The sequence below is a fragment of the Aythya ferina genome, assembly GCF_964211825.1.
Source record: "Aythya ferina genome assembly, chromosome: 9".
In the NCBI taxonomy this organism is placed as follows: Eukaryota; Metazoa; Chordata; class Aves; order Anseriformes; family Anatidae; genus Aythya; species Aythya ferina.
Window position 1 is genome coordinate 23502536 of NC_140305.1, and position 19812 is coordinate 23522347.

General features: G+C 50.7%; 2 protein-coding genes across 2 annotated transcripts in view; one reads left to right on the top strand and one right to left on the bottom strand.

The window, feature by feature from the left end:
- SLC7A14 (solute carrier family 7 member 14) overlaps nucleotides 1-10648 on the top strand; it is a 27299-nt gene extending 16651 nt beyond the window's left edge. The window contains exons 5-8 of the mRNA XM_084530194.1: nucleotides 1114-1260; nucleotides 1448-1656; nucleotides 2183-3060; nucleotides 4955-10648. Of these exons, the coding sequence (XP_084386320.1) occupies nucleotides 1114-1260; nucleotides 1448-1656; nucleotides 2183-3060; nucleotides 4955-5277 (1557 nt within the window). The 3' untranslated portion in view covers nucleotides 5278-10648. The remainder of the gene's footprint in view (nucleotides 1-1113; nucleotides 1261-1447; nucleotides 1657-2182; nucleotides 3061-4954) is intronic.
- CLDN11 (claudin 11) lies at nucleotides 9741-19812 on the bottom strand. The gene is made up of 3 exons (XM_084530217.1): nucleotides 19327-19812; nucleotides 16684-16848; nucleotides 9741-10926 (listed from the first exon to the last, which is right to left on the bottom strand). The coding sequence occupies exons 1-3, from the start codon at nucleotides 19550-19552 to the stop codon at nucleotides 10694-10696; spliced, it is 624 nt and encodes a 207-aa protein (XP_084386343.1). The 5' UTR covers nucleotides 19553-19812; the 3' UTR covers nucleotides 9741-10693.

A 19812-nucleotide genomic window follows, 5' to 3' on the forward strand; every position in this document is an offset into this window, starting at 1 on the left:
CAAAAATACATAGGTTTAAAAAAAAATATATCCAAAACACTATCAAAATCAATAGGGTTTTCCCATGATTTTCAGGTGGCTGTCTCACTCCAAAATCGGTTGCAGAAGGTAATCCACCACAGCACAAACATGAGATCCGCAGGAGCACAAGGATGAAAACCAGGAACTAGTATTAGGTTAATAACTTTGAAAAGTTATTAGAGGTAGTCCCCTGCAAGAGGTGAACTTTCCTGTGTGCTCCATCACTAAACAACTGAGATAGAGAGGTGATGGGCACACAGTATCCAGCTAGCCAGGTGCATGAAAGGGTTTTGGAACTGTAAAGTAGCTCTCCTTACAGCTACACAGTCCTTAGCCTGCCTCGTTTGTTTCCTATAAATGTCCTTGCTAATACTGTACATTAAAAAAAAGATAATAAAAGAAAATAACTAAGCAGTACAAATAATTCCTCATCCAAGTGTTCCAACCTGTCCGCAGCTTCCAAGCAAAGCAGAGGTTGTTTGGAGAGCAGCGCGCGTCTGACTGTTCGTGCTCTGTTCTGCTTCCTCTGCTAGCAGATCTTGCTGCCCCATGAGACGTCTTGCTAAGAAAGAGCATGTCAACATGCTACAAATCCCTACTAATATAAAAGGATTTGGGTGGAATATTGGGAAATTTGTCAGTCTCCTCACCTGCCACTGCCAGGACATCCCAGCAGATTTGGGCACTGCGCAGGCTCAGGTCTGTGGGGCACCATGAATGGGCTGCAGGTGCTTCAAGTGACTCAGGAGGCACACTGAAATGCATTCCCTAGAACAGACCACTGGGTTATGGGTGCTCCCAGGGTCATTCCCCAAATGGGGGACACCCGGCTGCACATACGCACCCTCCAAACCAGGCTCCTTCACTAAAGCACCTGTTTTGAGAAGAGACACCGTGCCTAATACTAGTTCCTGGTTTTCATAGAAGACATCTGGGCTCCCAGAGATGGGCAGGACCTGGCAGATCCACAGCATGTTCAGTGCCCTCACACAGGCCTAACTCCACTCCCCAGTTCTTGCCGGATCAGCACAGGCAGGATGTGTGCAGAATGGTTTTGCCCAACCACTGGTTTTGCTCATGTCTTCCATGCAGGTGCTCAAGGGGGCCGCGACGTGTTTCTACGCCTTCATCGGTTTCGACATCATCGCCACCACGGGAGAAGAAGCAAAAAGTCCCAACACCTCCATCCCGTATGCCATCACAGCCTCACTCGTTGCATGTTTGACAGCATACGTGTCCGTAAGTACTAGCTATGTGTGCAGATATATATACACACACATAGCATGTCCCTGCTGGATACCTGCTCATAGTACCTGCTGAGCACCTTCTCAACTCCTCTCCTCATTAGTCAGTGTGCCTGTTCAACCCTCAAACAAGGGTTCTTTCTTTGGTGGGATCTGAAACATCTGCTCCTCTCCTTCCCCAGGTGAGCATCATCCTCACGCTGATGGTGCCGTATGATGCCATCGACACCGAGTCCCCGTTGATGGAAATGTTTGTGGCCCGTGGCTTCTACGCAGCCAAGTTCATCGTTGCCATCGGGTCCGTGGCTGGGCTGACCGTCAGCCTGTTGGGCTCCCTCTTCCCGATGCCGAGAGTCATTTACGCCATGGCTGGAGATGGGCTGCTCTTCAGGTCAGTCACACCTGCACGGGTATTTATTTGTGGGACCTGGAGGGGAAGAGTGCTGGGGGGACAGGGGCTGTCCTGTGCCCCGTCAGCCTGGAGCTGTCACTGCAGGGAGCACAGGAGCATGCACAGGCTCAGGGCTTGGGGAGCAGGGCTTGCACCAAACTAAAATCAGGAGAGGTCTACACAAAAGTTGCTCATTTGCTGTTGGTGCCTAGAGATTCATCTCACGCAAGGATGAGCATTTAATTCAAGAGTTTCTTGCAAAAGGGAGCAGCCTATTTTCCACAAAAACTTGGCACTTGTTTGAATTTGCAAGTGTCCATTTCAGATTGTAAGGTCAGTTGGAGATAGATCTAATTCCAGCCTCAGTCTCCACAGTATTCCCAATCCTTGGCTGTCCAGAGCTCAAGCTCCAAGAAGAGCTGAAGTGATTACAGCTCAGAGCCTTCCCAGCCAGGTATGGGTTATTGTGACAGGGAGCCATGTCAGCATGCAATTTTAACCTTCTGCAATTGTTTTCGTGCTCCAGGTTTTTGTCCCACGTCAGTTCCTACACAGAAACTCCGGTGGTGGCTTGCATCGTCTCCGGGTTCCTGGCGGCGCTGCTCTCCTTGCTGGTCAGCCTGCGGGACCTGATAGAAATGATGTCCATCGGCACGCTGCTCGCCTACACGCTGGTCTCCGTCTGCGTCCTGCTCCTCCGATACCAGCCCGAGAGCGACATCGACGGCTTCGTCAAATTCCTCTCGGAGGAGCACACCAAGAAGAAGGAGGGCATCCTGGCCGACTGCGAGAAGGAGGCCTGCTCCCCGGGGAGCGAAGGAGAAGAGTTCTCTGGCCCACCGACCAACACGTGCGGGGCAAAAAACCTGCCGTCGCTGGGGGACAACGAGATGCTCATCGGGAAATCCGATAAATCCGCCTACAGCGTGAATCACCCCAATTACGGCACGGTCGACATGACCTCGGGGATCGAGGCAGACGAGTCGGAGAACATCTACCTCATCAAGCTGAAGAAGCTGATCGGCCCTCGCTACTACACCATGCGGATCCACCTGGGGCTGCCTGGGAAGATGGATCGCCCCACGGCGGCCACCGGCCACACGGTCACCACCTGCGTGCTCCTGCTCTTCGTCCTGATGTTCATCTTCTGCTCCTTCATCATTTTCGGGGCTGACTACATCTCCGAGCAGAGCTGGTGGGCTGTCCTCCTCGTCGTGCTGATGGTCCTGCTCATCGTCGTGCTGGTGTTTGTGATCCTGCAGCAGCCAGAAAACCCCAAGAAGCTGCCCTACATGGCGCCTTGCCTCCCCTTCGTCCCCGCCTTCGCCATGCTGGTGAATATCTATCTCATGCTGAAGCTCTCCACAGTCACATGGATCCGATTTGCCGTCTGGTGTTTTGTGGGTGAGTCCCAGATTTGTTTATTTTATTTTGTTTATTTTTAACTGAGCCTGTTTTGAAAGGGTGTTAATAGCAACTTTGCCAATCAGCGCTTAGGCTGATGCTGTTCAGCTGGGCTACCCAGTCCTTTGCGTTTGCCCCATGTAACACCTGAAGATCTTAGAAACCTCAGTTAATCAAGCCCCCAAACTATAGCTAACTGGAAAATTACACCTCCAGAAAAATGTCAGTTTGATGGAAGTAAACTGCTGCATGCAAAGGTGACTGTTTTGATGAGCATTCTGATGCAAAGTAGGTGGGCTCTGGAAATTGCCTCCCAGGCAGGTTTCCTACAGAAATCTGCCTGCTTTCTTGCTGTTTCACCCACTTGAGCTCTTTCAGCAGCCCACACTCAAATCTCAGCATTGTGTTTCCAAAACCCAGAGCAGCCCAACCCCACCAGCCCTGGGAATGGCAGGGCCGTGGGACGGTGGGCTCCAGCTCCTGGGCTTGGTCTGAACCCCTCACTTTGCGGCAAGGGGCTCTCAGGACATGCAGTGCTCTCTTGTGGACCATTTTGGCCAAATTTAAGCCTCCTGGCAGGTAGCCAGCAGCCTGGCATGTCCGTAGCTTCCTTTGCTTTACATTTCAATTCACATCCGCCAAAAATACAAGAGAAAAGGAGCGGCTCATAGCTTCTCCTGAAGGCTCCTACGTCTGGACTACAGAGAACTGAAGCAAGGAGGAAATATCAAAGCCAAGGGCTCTTTTAGGAGAAATAGTAGCCATATGAGCACCCACTGAGGTCGGAGGCAGCTGCTGAATCCCATAAGGGCAGGGATGATCAGGTGATAATGTGAACAGACCTCGGACCTCCCTGTGGCATCTCTGAGAGTTTAGTGCAGCCTCAGGGTTCCCGTCCTTCATGGGGAGATTGCTACCCCCTTTTTTCCTCCACGTTGCCATTCCCCCTTTTGCTGCAGGAGGACAGGGAAGGCAGGCAGCCTCCATCTCTGAGCATCCCCTGGCCCCAAGCTGAGCTGCTGGCAGTAGCTGCCACAAGCAGCCTTTGGGCTGGACACACTCAGTGCTTTTTTGGCCCTCCCAGGCAATAGGTGAAGCTGCAGAGCGAGGGAAAGCCCTTCCACCTGTCCCTTCCACTTCAAAGCATCAAGTTAATCCTCTGTGATTAATCCTTTCCCCTGTGGGCACATCCAACACCTCTCCAGCTGTCAGCAGTGGCAGCGAGTCAATTAAGCCACACGGCTGACGCGTGAAGGACCCCGCCAGCCTTCCTGTAGGAAGCAGGAAGGTGAGATGAGGCAGGGCCAGAGGGATAATGTGAAAAGAGACTCTGGGAAGGGGAGGACAGGATTTCGGAGCTGTTTGAGTACCAGATGATCTGAGCCTGACCACCCTGGGGTACACAGTGCTGCGGGTACCACCAGGAGAGAGATTGAGAGCACAGGAAAACTCCAGAGGGAAAAGGATGGCCTGGAGGATGCCAGGAGGGAAACACTGGCTGTCAGCACGCAGGAGGCTGGGGCAAGCCTGCCGGGAGCTGCTTTCCCACCAAGGCTGCAGATGGCACAATCACATGGTGAAGCAGCCGTCCCAGCTGATGTTTAAAGCACACAGCTCTCCGGTCACAGCCGAGAGCAGGACAACACACACTGCATGGTTTCAAAGACCAGACACCCATGAAAACACACACAAGCTTAACAATATAAAAGCATTTATTTAGGTTTGGCCCTCGCTGGCTGGAGCCAACCTGGCGCTGGGCTGGTGGTGACTGGGGCTAGACACTGGGATGGGCTTTGGGGGCAGGAGCAGCTTTAAGGGGCCTGGGCTGGGAGAGGAATGTGGGCATGGCATGGGGCCAGCCTCCCCTCCATCCTCTCACTCTTTCCTGCCCCAGGTCTGCTCATTTACTTCGGCTACGGGATGTGGAACAGCACGCTGGAGATCAGCGCCCGCGAGGAGGCCCTGCACCAGAGCACCTACCAGCGCTACGACGTGGACGTCGACCCCTTCTCCGTGGACGACGGCTTCTCCTATGCCGCCGAGGGCGAGAGCTACCCAGGCTGGGGCCCCGCCGAGGACAAGGGCTTCTCGTACCAGCAAATGGCGGGAGCAAAGGAAAGCCATCGGACCGGTAGCAGATCGAAAAGCAAAGGCAGGCACAAACCGCCCTCGGAGGCCCTGATCGCTAACGACGAGCTGGACTACTCGCCCGAGTAGAGGGACGGGCAGGGGCACGCCGCGCCGCCCGGCCGGCCAGGAAGGGGCCCCGCGGCTCCCCTGCCCCATCCCGTCCCCCGCCGCTGCCCCGTCACCTCCGGTCCTCGGGACACACTCTGCGACCGCCACTGACCCCCACCCAAGGGTGTCCTGGGCCGTGCTCCGGGGAACGCGGGAGCCCCGGTGCCCAGCGAGCCCCAGGCGGTGCTGAGGGGAGATGTGCCAAAGCGGGAGGGCTCTGAGGGCTGGAAGGAGCCGCGCGCGGGGACGAGATGGGGTATTCCCCGGGGAATATTCACACGATGTCCGCAGTGGTGTGAAGCTGCTCTTGCGTATTTGGCACTTTCTTAGCACGTGTGGTTTTCCTTTTTTTCCTTGAAGCGCCCAGCAGTGATGGCTTAGCCAGAGGGGCAGGCAGGTGGGAAGCAGAGATGGACAAGCCTGCTGGAGCTAAGGCGCTCAGTGCATGCAGCCGGGCTGCCCCTGTGTTCGTCCCCAGACCCCGAACCCAAAGGTCCCAAATACTGGGATTCACAGTTAGTCCATGTCTTGCTCCTCTCGGGACAGCCTCTAACAAATCTTGAGATCCCCACATCTGAGCTTGGTCCTGTTTCTGGTCGCACCGCGGGCTGTGACCCACTCCTGCCTTAGCCCACCTTGTGCAAGCGGTCATCGAGCCCCGCAGGCCATGTCACTGAGGCTGAACGCTGTGCCCACCACTTGGTGTCTTTCACAAAATGACCAACCTGTTCCCTTCCCTAACAGCGCTGGGCACCTCTCAGTGCTTGTTCTGACCCTGTGCTTCAGGGCACGTCCGTGCCCCACGGCTGCTCCTGTCACACAAAACAGAAGGAGGCGGTGGATCACGAGGCAGAGGCGCTCAGCAGCCAGATGTTTCTCACCATGAAACCCTCCAGTACAGCCAGAGCATGGCCCCATCCTGCTCCCGTCCCCCTGCAGTGCTGCCAGGAGAGGCTCTGGCCGTGGGTACAGAAGTGTCCCACCTACTGCTCCTGTCCCAGGTGGCTGCCAGCGACAGCCCCTTTCCCAGTGGATAACAACCTCCACTGCTGGAGTTTGTAACCTTCAGTGTCCTGGCCAAGCCATGGGAGGGCTTCAGAATGGGAGCAAGGATTTGGTACAGGACCTGTAAGCTTTGCTCTGGCATCTCCTCCTGCTGCCCGCCCCTGCCAGACTTTTGCAAGCAGAAACCCCAAGTGGCTCCCACCCAAAAGCTGTCGTGATGTCCACTAACCCGCTGGGGAAACTGCTCCGTGCTCAGTCCCTGGCGGTGCTGAGCCCTCACGAAGGTCGCTGCTCTCCTCAAGGATGCCTTAGAGATGCCCAAGGAGGATGGCCCCTCGCAGGTCTGGCTTTATCTCAGCCAGGAGAACGGCTGATGCTAATTTCCTACCAAACCATGTGGTGGTTGTCCTCATCCCGCTTCCGCACGGCATTTAGGCATCTGCCGGCCCGCAAACACGTGCCCAAGCACCCCATCGAGTCAAATCCTCTTGTTCCTTTTGCAGCCTTAATCTCCTGCTACAGAGCAGTTTCCAGTACCAGTGTCTGTCGTGTCTGCCTGGGTATCATTTGGCAAGGGCCTGATCCTTGCTCCTGGTGTCTGTAGGCACCGCTCCATTGGATCAACTCATTGAGAGGGGCTGCTGGAGCTCCCCTGCAGCCCTTTATCTTTCTCCATCCCTTCCCCACCCCTTCCATGTTCCCATCCCTTCCCGGGAAGCTGGGCAGCAAGCAGTAGGAAAGCGCGGGCAGAGCAGCGCCAGCACCGCCACGGCCCCGCTCAGCACCCTGGGGCCTGGGGCAGGGGGAGCAGAAATACCTCACGCCTCCCACAGCGGCTGGCCAGCCCTCGGTCCCTCCAGAGACCTCCTCACGCCGCGGCCCAGCACGCCAGCAGCCCCCACGCCGCAGAAAAATCACACCCCGAGCCCGCTCGGGCATCACGGATCCGGCTTGTAAATGGTCCTCACTCCTCTTGTTCTGTTCGGTCCTTCTGATGTAGATCTTGCTTTCTTGCAGGTGGTACTTTCTGGTGTAACAGTTCTCCGCGGTTCTGGTATCAAATCGGTGTATTTGTTAACGGAGTTTGTTCTTTTTTATTTATTTATTTATTTTTGTGGTTTCCAACGGCCCATTGGTGCACTGTACAATGGGGTCTTGTAGTGTGTCACGGGAAAGAAAAAAATATGCAGATATGTTATGGAGTGACTTTTATTTTCAGATGATTGTGTTGTTGACAAATATACATATTATATATATATATATATTATCGAGATACTAAGAAAAAATCTAAATTTACCAAAATCTGTATATTTTAATAAATGCATAAAGCTTTATTGTGTGCCTTTACATTAAAACAAACAAACAAACAAAGAGGAACTAATGGATTTTTAAAGGAAGTCAGAGACAAATGTATATTAGTACCAACTTCCATAGTAATGTAAATCTTTTAAATGGTAGACTAAACAACAAAAAATGGAATTTTCCCGTATAAATTTTGTTAAGCTGATCAGTGAGGGTCCAATATTTTTTCAATGCTAAATTGAAATTAGAGGTGAACAGATCTTGCCTTAAATGCTTCAAAATTTCCTTTGTAGAAAATCCACTTCAACGGGCTGACTTTGGTATTTACTTGCACTGTTGTGAAAAAAAAAATGGTTATTCGTTTACACAATAAAAAAAAAAAAAAAAGAAAGAAAAAAAGAAAAAAACTGAGAGCCAATGACCACAGGTTGACTATCTCAGCGCGAAGCCCCACGGGGCTCCTTCACCCTGGGGGCACCGGTGTTATCCCAGCTGCTCACGGTGCCACCAGAAATCTCCCCCCCGAAATCTCTCCAAAATCTACCCTCTGCCATGCCCGCACCGGTCCCATCCCACACTTGGCACCTCCTCGCTCCGCACACTGCGGGTTGCAGATTTGCATTTTCACTGTGGCTGCTCTGAGATGGTTTTGCTTTGCTTATTCTCCTCCCCTCCCCTCCCCAAAATAAAGCATCTTCCTTCCTCCAAGCAGCTTGCCTGGAGCCTTCCAGGGGCTGGGTTTGGGATCAGCTGCGGGTACCCAGTGACCCTGGGCAGGGCCCCTAGCCCTGCATGCCTAAAGGTGCTGAGTTGCAGCCCAAATCATAACAAATAAAAAAAACAAAACAAGTGCTGCCTGGAAGGGCTCTCTCCCCATAGGGTCCTGCACCAGCACAGCCTCATTGCAGCACCAACACCGTGCTGGAAAACAAGCCTGCTGACACCACTCTGGCCGTCCTCCCTCCTCCTGCTGCACCAACAAGATTTTCTGAGCTTTCCCCTCCATTTGTAGGGCAGCATCACAGCGGGTTCCTGCTCCGAGGGCTCCCTCGCCGCCAGCCCCGGGGTTAACGGGCGCACAATCCACAATCCCGGCCGCCTGCACAAGCTGGCACGTCCCCGCGCTGCCCCGGCCCGCGGCACCCGCACATCAATGGCAGCACTGACGGCGTCCCCGCGGCGCACACAACAACCGACTGTGCCCTGCCCCTGATGTAATGGCCACAAGTGTCCCACGGCTGGCACACACATTGTGGGTGCTGCAGGGTGCTGCAGGCAGGAGAAGTCCTGCTCAAGGCTGCCCGGGCTCGAAGGTAGATGCTTCCACGGCTGTCCTCCTCCTCCTCTCCTTTTAAATGCTCCTGTCTCACCCAGCAGGGTAAGGCATGGAGCTGCAGCATCCTTTCCCCTGGAAATAATGGGGTTCTCCAACCGAAGCAGACCAAGATGAGCAGACAGACCCCAGTCCAGCATGGCTCGACCTGCAGCCTTGTTTTCCAATTCTTCCCCACCACCCCAAAGTGCCGGGTCGGAGCTCTCCTCCTCTCCTGCTCCGTGCAGCAGCCCCCGGCCTTTGCTCTTTCCCTGGGCCTGAAGCCCAGCTCACACCAGTTATTTGAACGGAGTTAATGTCCCTGGGAACAGATGGGATCCAGTATCAACGTAATTAAATTGCTACAGCCTCTCGTAAGGACAGAGCTAGATCTCCATCTTACAGTTTTAATCAAAGAGAGTGATGGCCACAGATCAGACTCTTATTTTAGCTCAGAGCATCATGACTTGTGGACTTCATCATGCCCAGGCAGTGCTGGGGCTGTACCTCCATCGTCCCAGTGGGTTTCTAAATCTCCCAGATGTGAAGGGTACAGCAAATCCCTTCCCTGGTGCAAGCCGCTATTGGGAACATTGAAAGAATGAATGTGCAAGGCAGCAGTCGGTACCATACAGGGGGTTACTCGGGTTTTAAAGGTTCCCCCAAAACAAGAGGGACTGAGAACTTAACACTTAAATTCACAGCAATATCTCTCATCCTGAATTGCTTTAAAAAAAAACACTTCAAAATCGTTGGGAAACCCGTGTCATGGAAAAGCCAGCTATGGAAACACACAGGAAGGAAGGAAAAAGAGAAGGCAGTGTTTGCAGGTACTCTGTTATTTATTGTACAGTATTTCGCTTAAAGTACAAAGGCATCATCAGTACTCACCAGAATTGTGCTGTACCAGGTGCATTACGTTGAGTTAAAAACATGCTGTTTAATGATGCAAGACAGACAGAACACAAACTTGTGGGAAAAAAAAGCAAAGATTTTTTAAAAATGTAAAAATACTTTTTTAGTAACTGATCTGTACAAAGGAAAGTAAAAAGAGAAGGAAAAAAAAAAATGAGAATGCAGAGATTAGAGCCCTCAAAGTCATTTGAAACTATGTACAGAGGCGCTGTTATTTACCGTGTGGTTAGGACTTCGGGTTCTGCTTCCTTCATACTGATGACCGGGGGAGTGCAGGAAATACTGTTACTAAAATGATCAAATCCATACAAAAGTATTTACAGAGAAAGGCAGAAAAACTTCCCTACTCTTCCAAAAGAGAAACATTTGCCTGGTTGGAGGGTTGCAGCCTTCCTCCCTGCCCTCCCACCCGAACCTTGCCAAAGCAGTGACCTTGAACGGGGGAAAGCAAAGAGCTGCTGGAAGCCTCTCAACAGCAGGGAAGCGTCTCTCTCGTGTCTTGTTTTGTTGCTTTAAACTCTCCTTTAACCAGGTGAGCTAGGCAGTAAAATAAAAAACCCTAAACCCCACCTGAAGACCCCAAACCATCCGAGCCATCCCGGCTGCAGGAAGATGGGGCAGGCGGTGAGGACGAGACAGGCAGGAGGGAGGGGTCGGGCTGGCTGGGGCGTCCTTTTTGGAGAAGGGTTGGGACAAGGCAGGTGGGGACGGGAACACTTGGCACCACCGGGCAGTGGGGCTGCTTTTCTAAGGTCTTCCCCCGGGGTCTTGGAAGCGGCGCCTGCCAGGAGAAGCGAGCACGGCGCCCGCGGTGCCAGCAGCCAACGCGCCCGGCGGCGGCCATGGAGGTGCCGGGGACCCTCAGACGTGGGCGCTCTTAGCGTGGGTCGGGGAGCTGGAGCCCGAGGCGTAGTAGAAGCGGTTTTCGCCAAAGGTCTGGGCGTCCCCCGAGCAGCAGACGATGACGCAGCCACCGAAGAGGCAGAGGGCAGAGCCGATCCAGCCCGTGTACAGCGAGTAGCCGAAGCTCATGATGGTGGTCTCGCGGTGGGCGCAGACGGGGAACCAGATGGTGGCCACGACGCCGCACATGGCTGGGGAGACAGGAGGGGAGAGTCACTGCAGGCCCAGCCCCATGCTGACCACGGGCACACCAGGGGTAAGACAGTAAAACCTGGGGCTCAGAGTTAACTCTTCTAAATCACTGTTTCTGCATAACCTCGTGTGCTACAGCTTCAGCCCATTTCGATCAGCATCACTGCAGTTGCTCTAACTGAATGGCCACAAACACTCACGAAATATCCCAGTGCTTAGCAAGACAGAGCAGGGTTCACAAAATACAGGCAGAAAATGGGCAGGAATAGAAGCAGCAGCAGTACAGGGTGTTGGTATTTAGATTGTTTGTTTGTTTGTTTTATGGAGAGGGAAATGTATCCCAAATCTGGAAAGTGAATTCCACTTCCCCGTGGAAAATTTCCCTTGTCAAACAATCCGACAAACCCCACAAGGCTTTCCAGAAACCTGTTGAAATGAGTAGAAACGAGACCTCATCCTAAGGGAACATGGTATGCAACCTACAGTCTACAAAGCAGGTCAAAAAAATGACGGAGGATTTCAAGTTTTGCTCATTTTTTTTCCACGAGAAGCAGGAAGGCTGCTGGGCAGGTGGCGTGTGGCACCCTCTGGATAGTGAAGTGTTTGAATTCAGGACTTTGCAGGCAGCCAGGCTGGAGGGCACAGTGCTTTCTGTGTGTGGTGTGCTCAGAGCATGGAGAAAATACGTGCCCTGCATCCTGCTCGTGTCACCCCGCTCCTCGCCCTCACCGAGGGTCCTTCCTCCATCCCGCAAAGCCCCCACGTGCAACAGGAGCGGCTGTGTTAAGCAGCTCACAGGAGCAGGTCTTAAAACAATACTCCTTTATGGCCGGTACATCTGACAAGAATTAATCCGTCAATATTTACTTGCCTCTGGGACAAGCTGTGCAGGACTCCATCCTTGTGGCTATCGGAGAATCAGAGCAAAACAATAACAGGGCTGTGGCAGCGGTACAGATTTCCACCGACCGCGTTAAAAGATATCTGGGGGCGGTGTCAAAAAGTTAAGGTTGCAAGAGGGGAAAAAAAAGGGGTGAGAGAAAAAATAAAATTGTTTAGTTAGAGCGGAGAACAAACCCGAGCTCCTGGCCGGTATAGCAGAAAACCCATCCCCAATAGCTGCAGTTATTATGAGAAAAAATATTTTCTTATGGAAAAGAGGAGAACATTGGAGGATGCTAATAAAGCCAGCAATAATTTTGGGCCTTCTCAAAGCAAGGACCCTGTGGCTTTGGAAGGAATTTTTGGAGAAGGCAGGGAGGGGAGAAGAGCCGTTCGGCGTGGGGATCAGTCCTGCTCCCAGCTCGTGAGCCTCAGCGCTTTAAAACAAAAATGTACCAGATGAGAATCTGCAAAGCATTCTGATGGGCTCCAGACAAAAAGCGTCTTTGTTGTCCAAAACCACACAATCATCTTTTCTTTTTCTGTCAGCAGTAAATATATATATATATTTATGTCCATAGAATATAAGAGCCTTATCTTTTCCAGCCCTCCCCCCGAGACGGGACCGAAGAAAACACTTGCACTGGGCTGAGAAGAGCTCTCAGGGATGCTCGGACAATAGCAGCTCTTGTGCATATGGATCAGCCACATGTGAAAGCACGTTATTTTAATGCTGACAGTCCTAGGAAGCTGAAACACCAGCCAAGGGCTCTGCAGGGGTTGGTTCGGCCTCTCTGCCTCTGGAGGCTACCAGCTGCTGTCAGTAACCAGTGAGCCCAGTTGCCAGGAGGAGGATTGCCCCAAGGTTTCATTGCTCCATGTGGATTGGGCATGGTAAATCCTACACCGAGGTGTGAAAAGGATGGTCTGGAACTGCGATATTTCTTTCAGGTGATGGTCTAGTATCACAGAGAAAGACTGAAGATAAGCTGTTTTGCCAAGGAACCCAAAAGAATTGCAAAAGGCATTGTAGGGCATGTTCCAGTGCATTTTATGATAGGCTCCCTACAAGGAGGAGCTGCTAGAGTAGGAACTGTTGCTGCTTCTTCTTTGTGCTAATGCTGAGAGACTCTGCCTCTCCCTCAAAAAGAATGAGTACAGATAGCACAGCTGTTGTTGTCAACACAGTCCAGCAGAAAATAAGAGAAGGCCTGCAAACAGAAGGAATACTTTTCATTAAGCCAGCAAAGTTAGCTGGAATCAGAAGCATGTGTTGGGGCACACGCATACCGAAAAGCTTGCCCACTTTCTGCAGCTTGAACCCCATGAAAGCTTTTACCTACTGGGGTCACACTGCCAGGCTGCCAGCAGGCCTGAGTCCTTTTTGGCAATGCTCTTGCTCAATCCATTGAGCTGAATCTCTTAATATCGGGCATTATAGGCATGGTTTAATTAGCCGGTGGAAGCACACGTGGACAGAAAGTGGGGAGGATAAAGCACTACAGCCCTAGCTCAAGGGACGGCGAGTCCCTGCCAAATTCCCTAACAGTAAGTTACAAGTTATCTGCGGAAGAAAGAATGCTTCTCTTTCATGGCTAAATTTAATTATCCTGAGTTGCCAACTCAAAGTCAAGATTTCTTTTTCAAAGCAGTTGGTCTTGCAGAATGAAATAATGGATATGTGATTTTTTGTTTCTCTTTTACAGGCAGTCTTTTTATCTGGATATCTATGGCTGTACAAATAAATCTCATAAAGTCATTCCAGCTAAATAACATCACAGAACAGCACTGAGAGTGTTGGAGTTCATGGTCTGGCCTCCAAAAGTGCAAAACCATTTTACCCGTGCACAGCACAGCATTTGGTCAGTGGACCATACGCAGGTCTCTGTATTTGCTCTGATACCAGTTTTCCCTTCTACCTAAGCCACCTGCCCACCTGGGAAAATTTTGAGGCTCAAGCCACAGTTTGAGTGTTGCAGTGTAAAGGGATTAATTGGTTGGACTTGATGATCTTGAAGGTCTTTTCCAACCTAAGTGGTTCAATGACTCTGTGATTTCTTCTAGGGGGAACAGCGTGGTTTACAAAGGTCTTTTAGTGCCTACAGCTTCCCAAAAGAAAAAAGAAAAAAACACTTTCAAACCTTGGCTTTCTTGGGATAGAGTCCTCCGAGAGAAAGCCATGTCAAGAAGAACCTATTAATACCATTTATTTAGTACACAATAGCTAATATGGACACTTTGTGGTGGTAATTCCCAATAACTCACATATTTTCCATCTGGTTTTCAGTCTCTCAGGTCCCTCACTTCCCCTAGGAAAATCACCGCTTGGGTACCAGCAAGGGGTCTCCTGAATTAGTATCAACAACACAGGATGGGCCCGGCTTTTTCCATCAACACTAGCGTATGAAATGTTTTCATACCAGCTCACAGCAAACCACTGCTGATGGTTGTTTTGAGCAATAAATCAATTCTCTTGGTCAGATAGGATCGAGCAAAGACATAAATACATCAGCAGGCAGGATAGGAGGGTGTGCACACATGTTGCACTCTGCAGCCCGCTATTATCAGTGGACAGAAAAATCAATGGAATATCTGAGCCCATTGTTTTCCTGGCAAGTTTTCAATATATATATATATTTTTTATATATTTTTTTTGGTTCCACACTGTGTTTCAACCCCTTCTTTCCTTTTTAACCACTACAGTGATAAACTGCCATCCCCTCCCTGAGCAACAAGTGATGTTTTACCGTGGGGCCGACTTCCATGATCACATCCCCACTCTCAATATATTTGCGATGTTTGTGAGTGGTTTTGGATTCAATTTCTATTAGCCAGACCTCTGGGAGCTGGGTTTGACTTAGAGGAAAAGGCTGGAGCCCTTCAGGTTGGGGAGCAAACACTGAAAACCACAAGTGAGGGTTCAGTGACCAGAGAGTAAATAAGAACAGACCAGGACTTAGTGACTTGTAAGTCAGTATTATGTATTTTGAGGCCTGATATTTATAGTTATTAAATGCTCTGGAATGGTAACACCTCGTTTTTCAAATAACAGATCATTAATCAGCTTAAATAATGTCAAAGTCCCCCGAGCTCTGTACATTGCTGTCCTTCCAAGAGGACTCTCTTGCTAATCAGACTGGGGAAAAAAAAAAAAAAGAGTAAAAATAAATATGGCTTGGTTATATTTTTTGAAATGTTTAAGAGCAAAAGGAACACTTAAATTCTTTATCTGTAATCTGACAAAAATAGTGCTATTGTAACTGTGACTAAAACACGTTTGGGCAATGCAGTTAGGGTGGTGTGGTGCCGAGCTCCCAGGACCTGGGGCTGCCCCTGCCCAGCTCACACAGGACATTAGTGGTGTGAGCAAATCCCTTCTGCTGCAGATGCTCCACAACTCACAGGGGTGAAAAAAATGAGAAGACCAAACCTGTCCCGAAGAGTATCTGTCTGCCAAGGTCTCTGTAAATATACTCTTGCCATTCTCACAGGAGAAGCCCGTTTGTAGGCAGAGAGGAGCCGCACGGCTGAGCCTGGTGTGCTGGTGGCCTCACTTCTGCTCCTGCAGCTTGTGGGGCACTGCAGCTCCTCTCATTCATCCTCTTACATCTGTTCTCCCCACCAGTGTTACACCATTGCAGGACCAGGGCATGTGGTGGCACACCAGACCACAAACCCCCTGGTCCACCACCACTTGTTCCTGTGTAACTCCATATTGTCACGGCCATTTGTTTGCCACATCTGCTGGTCCTGTAAGCCTGTCGCCCTTCTGCTGTAACCCTGTTGCTGCCCTTCAGCAAAGCAGATTTTGCAGCAATGCTCTCAGCTCCACATCTGCAGCCATGCTAAATGGGGCTGATTTTACAGCATGGTTCTCCTTGACCGAAACCAAAAATTCACAGTTGTCTGGTACAAAATGCAGCTCTGCTGGCACTCCTCTGCATCCCAGGACTAAGATATCAGGCAGAGTAGACTCCTCCATCTCTAAAATTTCATTCACAACAAGAAAAAAAACCACTTTCTTTCTCTGCCAAGACCAAATCTGTGACTCAAGGTTTCAGGACAGGGATCAGGGCCATGTTCCCACAGCTCTCCTGCGTGGCTGCTCCTGCCCAGGATGTCCTGAACAGGCCCCATCGAGCTGGTGGTAGGATTTCCAGCTGTGGCAAGTGAAATGGCACATTGGTTTCACTCTCATTGTGCTTTCCCTTAGATTTCAGACATCCTGACTCGTCCTAAAAGCTTCTCAGCACTGCCTGCCTCATGGGCTCTTCCCCAGCTGGGTGCATGCAGGCAGCAGCTCCCCAAGCTGCAGCACCGAGTACCTCTTTCATGGCAGCTATATGTGGTGCCCACTTGAAAAAAAATAAGGAGAAGAAGAAGAAAAGACGAGGATGATGTCAGCGCTGGCTGCCAGCGAGCAGCAGAGCTGCACAAAGAGGCCACTTTCCCTCTCCCCTCCTCCTCTGCCAAACAAACGGGTAAAAACAAGGCACCGCAGCCTGTTGCTGAGATGACGAGGCTTCAAGAACATGCAGGTGTTGCGTGGAGGACAATGAGCTCCACAGTCTGAGCTGCTCAAAACAATGTCCTCCGCGGGCCCCGAGGACGGGAAGAAATTCCCTGGGGAACTCGGAGGCCGGGGGGCGAGGCTGGCAGGAGGCGGGGGGGACACCTCCGTGCTCTCCCCCATGATGTCCCCACAGAAAAGCACCCCCTGACTCGTGGGCTTCACATCCCACAGGGCTCAGCTAACTTTGCCTGGTGCTCCTCTTGCTCATGCCTTTGGTTGGAGCATTTGAGGCCCAGCCTGGCCTAACCCGGCCCGCTTGGGGGCTTGGAGGTGGCACCATGCGGCACCACTAGCGCCTTACCCAGGAGGATGATGAGGATCCCTCCCAGCTGGGAACGGCGGTACTTGGCGGCTCCGGGCTCGTGGCCCATGCGGATGCAGGGCAAGACGGTTATCAGCAGGAAGATGGCAGGAAGGCCCAGGACAGAGGCGGCGATCATCAGTGCTCGACACGCTTGGACGTACCCTGTTGGTGGGGCAAGGAAAAGGGATTTTGATTATTCGGCTCAAGAGGTGGAGAACTTTGGGTGAAGGTTCCTGCCTGATGGGCTCAGAACATGTGCATGGAGTATTGGAGACAGGTTCAAGCCATTGTGTGAATAAATATTGACCGTGAAACCACAGTACCATGGTTAGTGCATGAACAGGGTGTTCAAGCTCAAAATTTTCCACAGCATAAGGAGCACTGTCTGGAAAACACAAAGCCTTCCCAGCAAGATGCGGAGACATCATGGAGCTGGGAAATAGGGGAAGGGATGGCAAAGGAAACTGGGAGGAAGGATCTTTTGAATCTCTTCAGCCTTGAATAAATAACTAGAATTTAAAGACTCAGAGATCAGCTTGCTACCACCAGACGAGGTTTGTGGTCAGGAGGGCCGCAGAGCTGAAGACCCATCACTCAAACATGCAGGTCCATGAGATACTGCCACCAGGGGAAGCTGAGGACCGGGGAGAAGGAGGGACAGCAACCAGGGTCACACAACAGGAGTCCAGCTGACCACCGGCACAGACAGAGGAAGAGAAATAACTGCACTTTGTAGTTATTTGAGCTCTCACAGCCAAAGCCAAGCTATTCATCTGGGTCCCTCTGGACATCACGGGATCCCCTGGCCTTCCATCAGTCACCACCGCGCCCTTCCTGTCCCCTGCAGCAGCAGCAGGCAGCACAAGGCAGTGAGGGACAACAGGGGCTATGCAGGGCAGGCTATTTCTACCAGTCTGTGAGGGACTGTGTCAGAACATATTGAGTTTTGAGTACATATAGCTCTCGGGACAGCCCCCACGGAGTGACAATGCTGGCTCTCTTTCCCCTCCTGTTAACAAGATGAAGCTGCCACACGCAGACACGGTGTTTTGTGATGCCTCAAAGAATAGCAGCAGATGAGTGCCTCAAGCAAATCCCACCAACATATGGATAAGAGAGCAGCACTGAGGATTTCACTCCTCCTGAAAAGGCAGAGCCCAGGTATAACAAACATTTCATTGATTTTTCAGCAGGAAACTGAGCAAAAAAAGTTCTCTAAGGGGTTAAGGGCAGAAAATGAGAAAACAAAGAAGATGGCAATGCCCAGTGTGGTTTCTGTGTAATCGATCTCAATCAAACATGCACACAAACACACCAGTTTAAGGACTTGGCTCAGTCAATGAAAGACTCTAAATACAATTCAGCGAGCAGGCAGAGCAAGGACGAATTTCTCTCGTGGACAGCTATGGGTCTCAGATGAGTTACAAGCAGAAGAATCTTGCTTTGTGATCTGTTTCTGCTGAAAAGAAACATTTCTTTCTTTTGATGAAAGACTTATTTACTTATTTATTAAATTTCATTCAATACTGTTTCTTCTGGGCAAGCTTTTTCTCTCACTTCTGTGCTGCATCATGCTTAACAATAGTAGCTATAAGGAAAGTAAATCTACTAAAATATAAGTATACATGCACAGAAGGGAAGAATAGGAGCTGGTCTGAGAGATTCAAAATTGCCGAACACTGTGTAATACTGACTAGGCATCGTATCAGAAAGTATTTCAGAAATAAACTTTCTAGCAACTGTGAAATTATTTCCACAACATTTTAAACAAATAAATAAGGAAAAATGAATGAAAGCTACAAGGAATGGTTATTTCTGCCCTGCCAGTTTTGGAAGGGGCACCTCTGAAATTCTTGATGATGTGTACTCTAAAATGTAGCAGAACAAAGAAACACCATAGAGTTAACAGCAATTTAAATAGGTAAAATCATTAGGTAAAATAATTAACTGAACTTACAGGGACAGGATCACACAAAGACGGATTTAGTTAGCTCAAAAGATGTACTAACACTGATGGAACACCTTGCTTAATGTTTGCTTTGCAGTAAACTAGATGAAAATTACTATATGATTAGAAAGTATCATGACAAATTAAGGGTAGTTATATCTCTTTACTGTGTAAAAGATCTGTCTTGTGTTAGAACATATCCAAAGACCGTCAAGACTGATGACAATCTTTCAGAAGATTAAAAGCCATAGCAGCATTAATAATAGATGCCAAAGGATTCATTATACTCAAAATCATTTCAAGGAATTGATCCTTAACATTTGTAACAGTTCATCATCATCTCAAAGCGAAATTTGAAATACTCTCTTAGATCTCAATATACTATGTATGTTTTGCAATACAACCTGGAAATGAGACGTGAAAGAAACGGCGAGTGTTTATTAAGAGCAATGATTGATAGCATTAAGTGGATTTTAATAGCCAGAGATAACACATCATACCTAGACATGATTAAAAACAGGTAGAACTTAATGGGTATCATGTTAAGGGCTATCACTCCTTAGCATATTTAATGGACCATCTCCCGGGCTGCTGAAGCAGAAGGAGCTTCGCCAGCATTTCACCCCACAGCAGCACCACACAGAGCAGCGCCTTGGGGCAGGAGGGACGAGGGCACAGAGGGGGACACGTACCTGGCAAGATGAGGATGTCCACGAGGGGCTTGCAGTGATAGAGGCCTGTCGCCATGACGCAGTCTGCCCACAGCCCCTTGGAGCCCAGCTCGTCCATTTTCCTGCAGGTGGTGATGGTGTAGCCGCACGTCACCACCCAGTCGTTGGTGGCGGTCGCCACCACCACCCCGATCCACCCGATGAAACTGCAGACAAATCCAGCCAGGTGCAGGCAGGTGGCCACCATGGCGATGAGGCCCTGGTCCTACAAGCTGGGCAGGAGAGCAGGGGCAAAGCTTTGGCAGTGGAGGCTGCGGAGCTGTGTGAGGCAGGGCAGGACGCGTGCAGCCAGGACCTGCCGCTAGCTGGGAGCAGGAGGGACTGGACTTTGGTGGGAAGAGGTCCCCGAGCACACATCAGGCTGCCTCTGCCCAGCTCCCTCCCTGGGAGGGGTCAGAGCTGCCTCCAGCCCCACAGCGCATGGGAGGAGCAAGGGGGGAGCCCCAA

Coding starts and splice junctions, on each gene's coding strand:
- CLDN11 (XM_084530217.1), bottom strand. CDS start 19,552: ATGGTGGCCACCTGCCTGCACCTGGCTGGATTTGTCTGCAGTTTCATC. Junction 16,849..19,326: donor GGACATCCTCATCTTGCCAG/GTACGTGTCCCC, acceptor CCCCACCAACAG/GGTACGTCCAAGCGTGTCGA. Junction 10,927..16,683: donor GATCCTCATCATCCTCCTGG/GTAAGGCGCTAG, acceptor CTGTCTCCCCAG/CCATGTGCGGCGTCGTGGCC.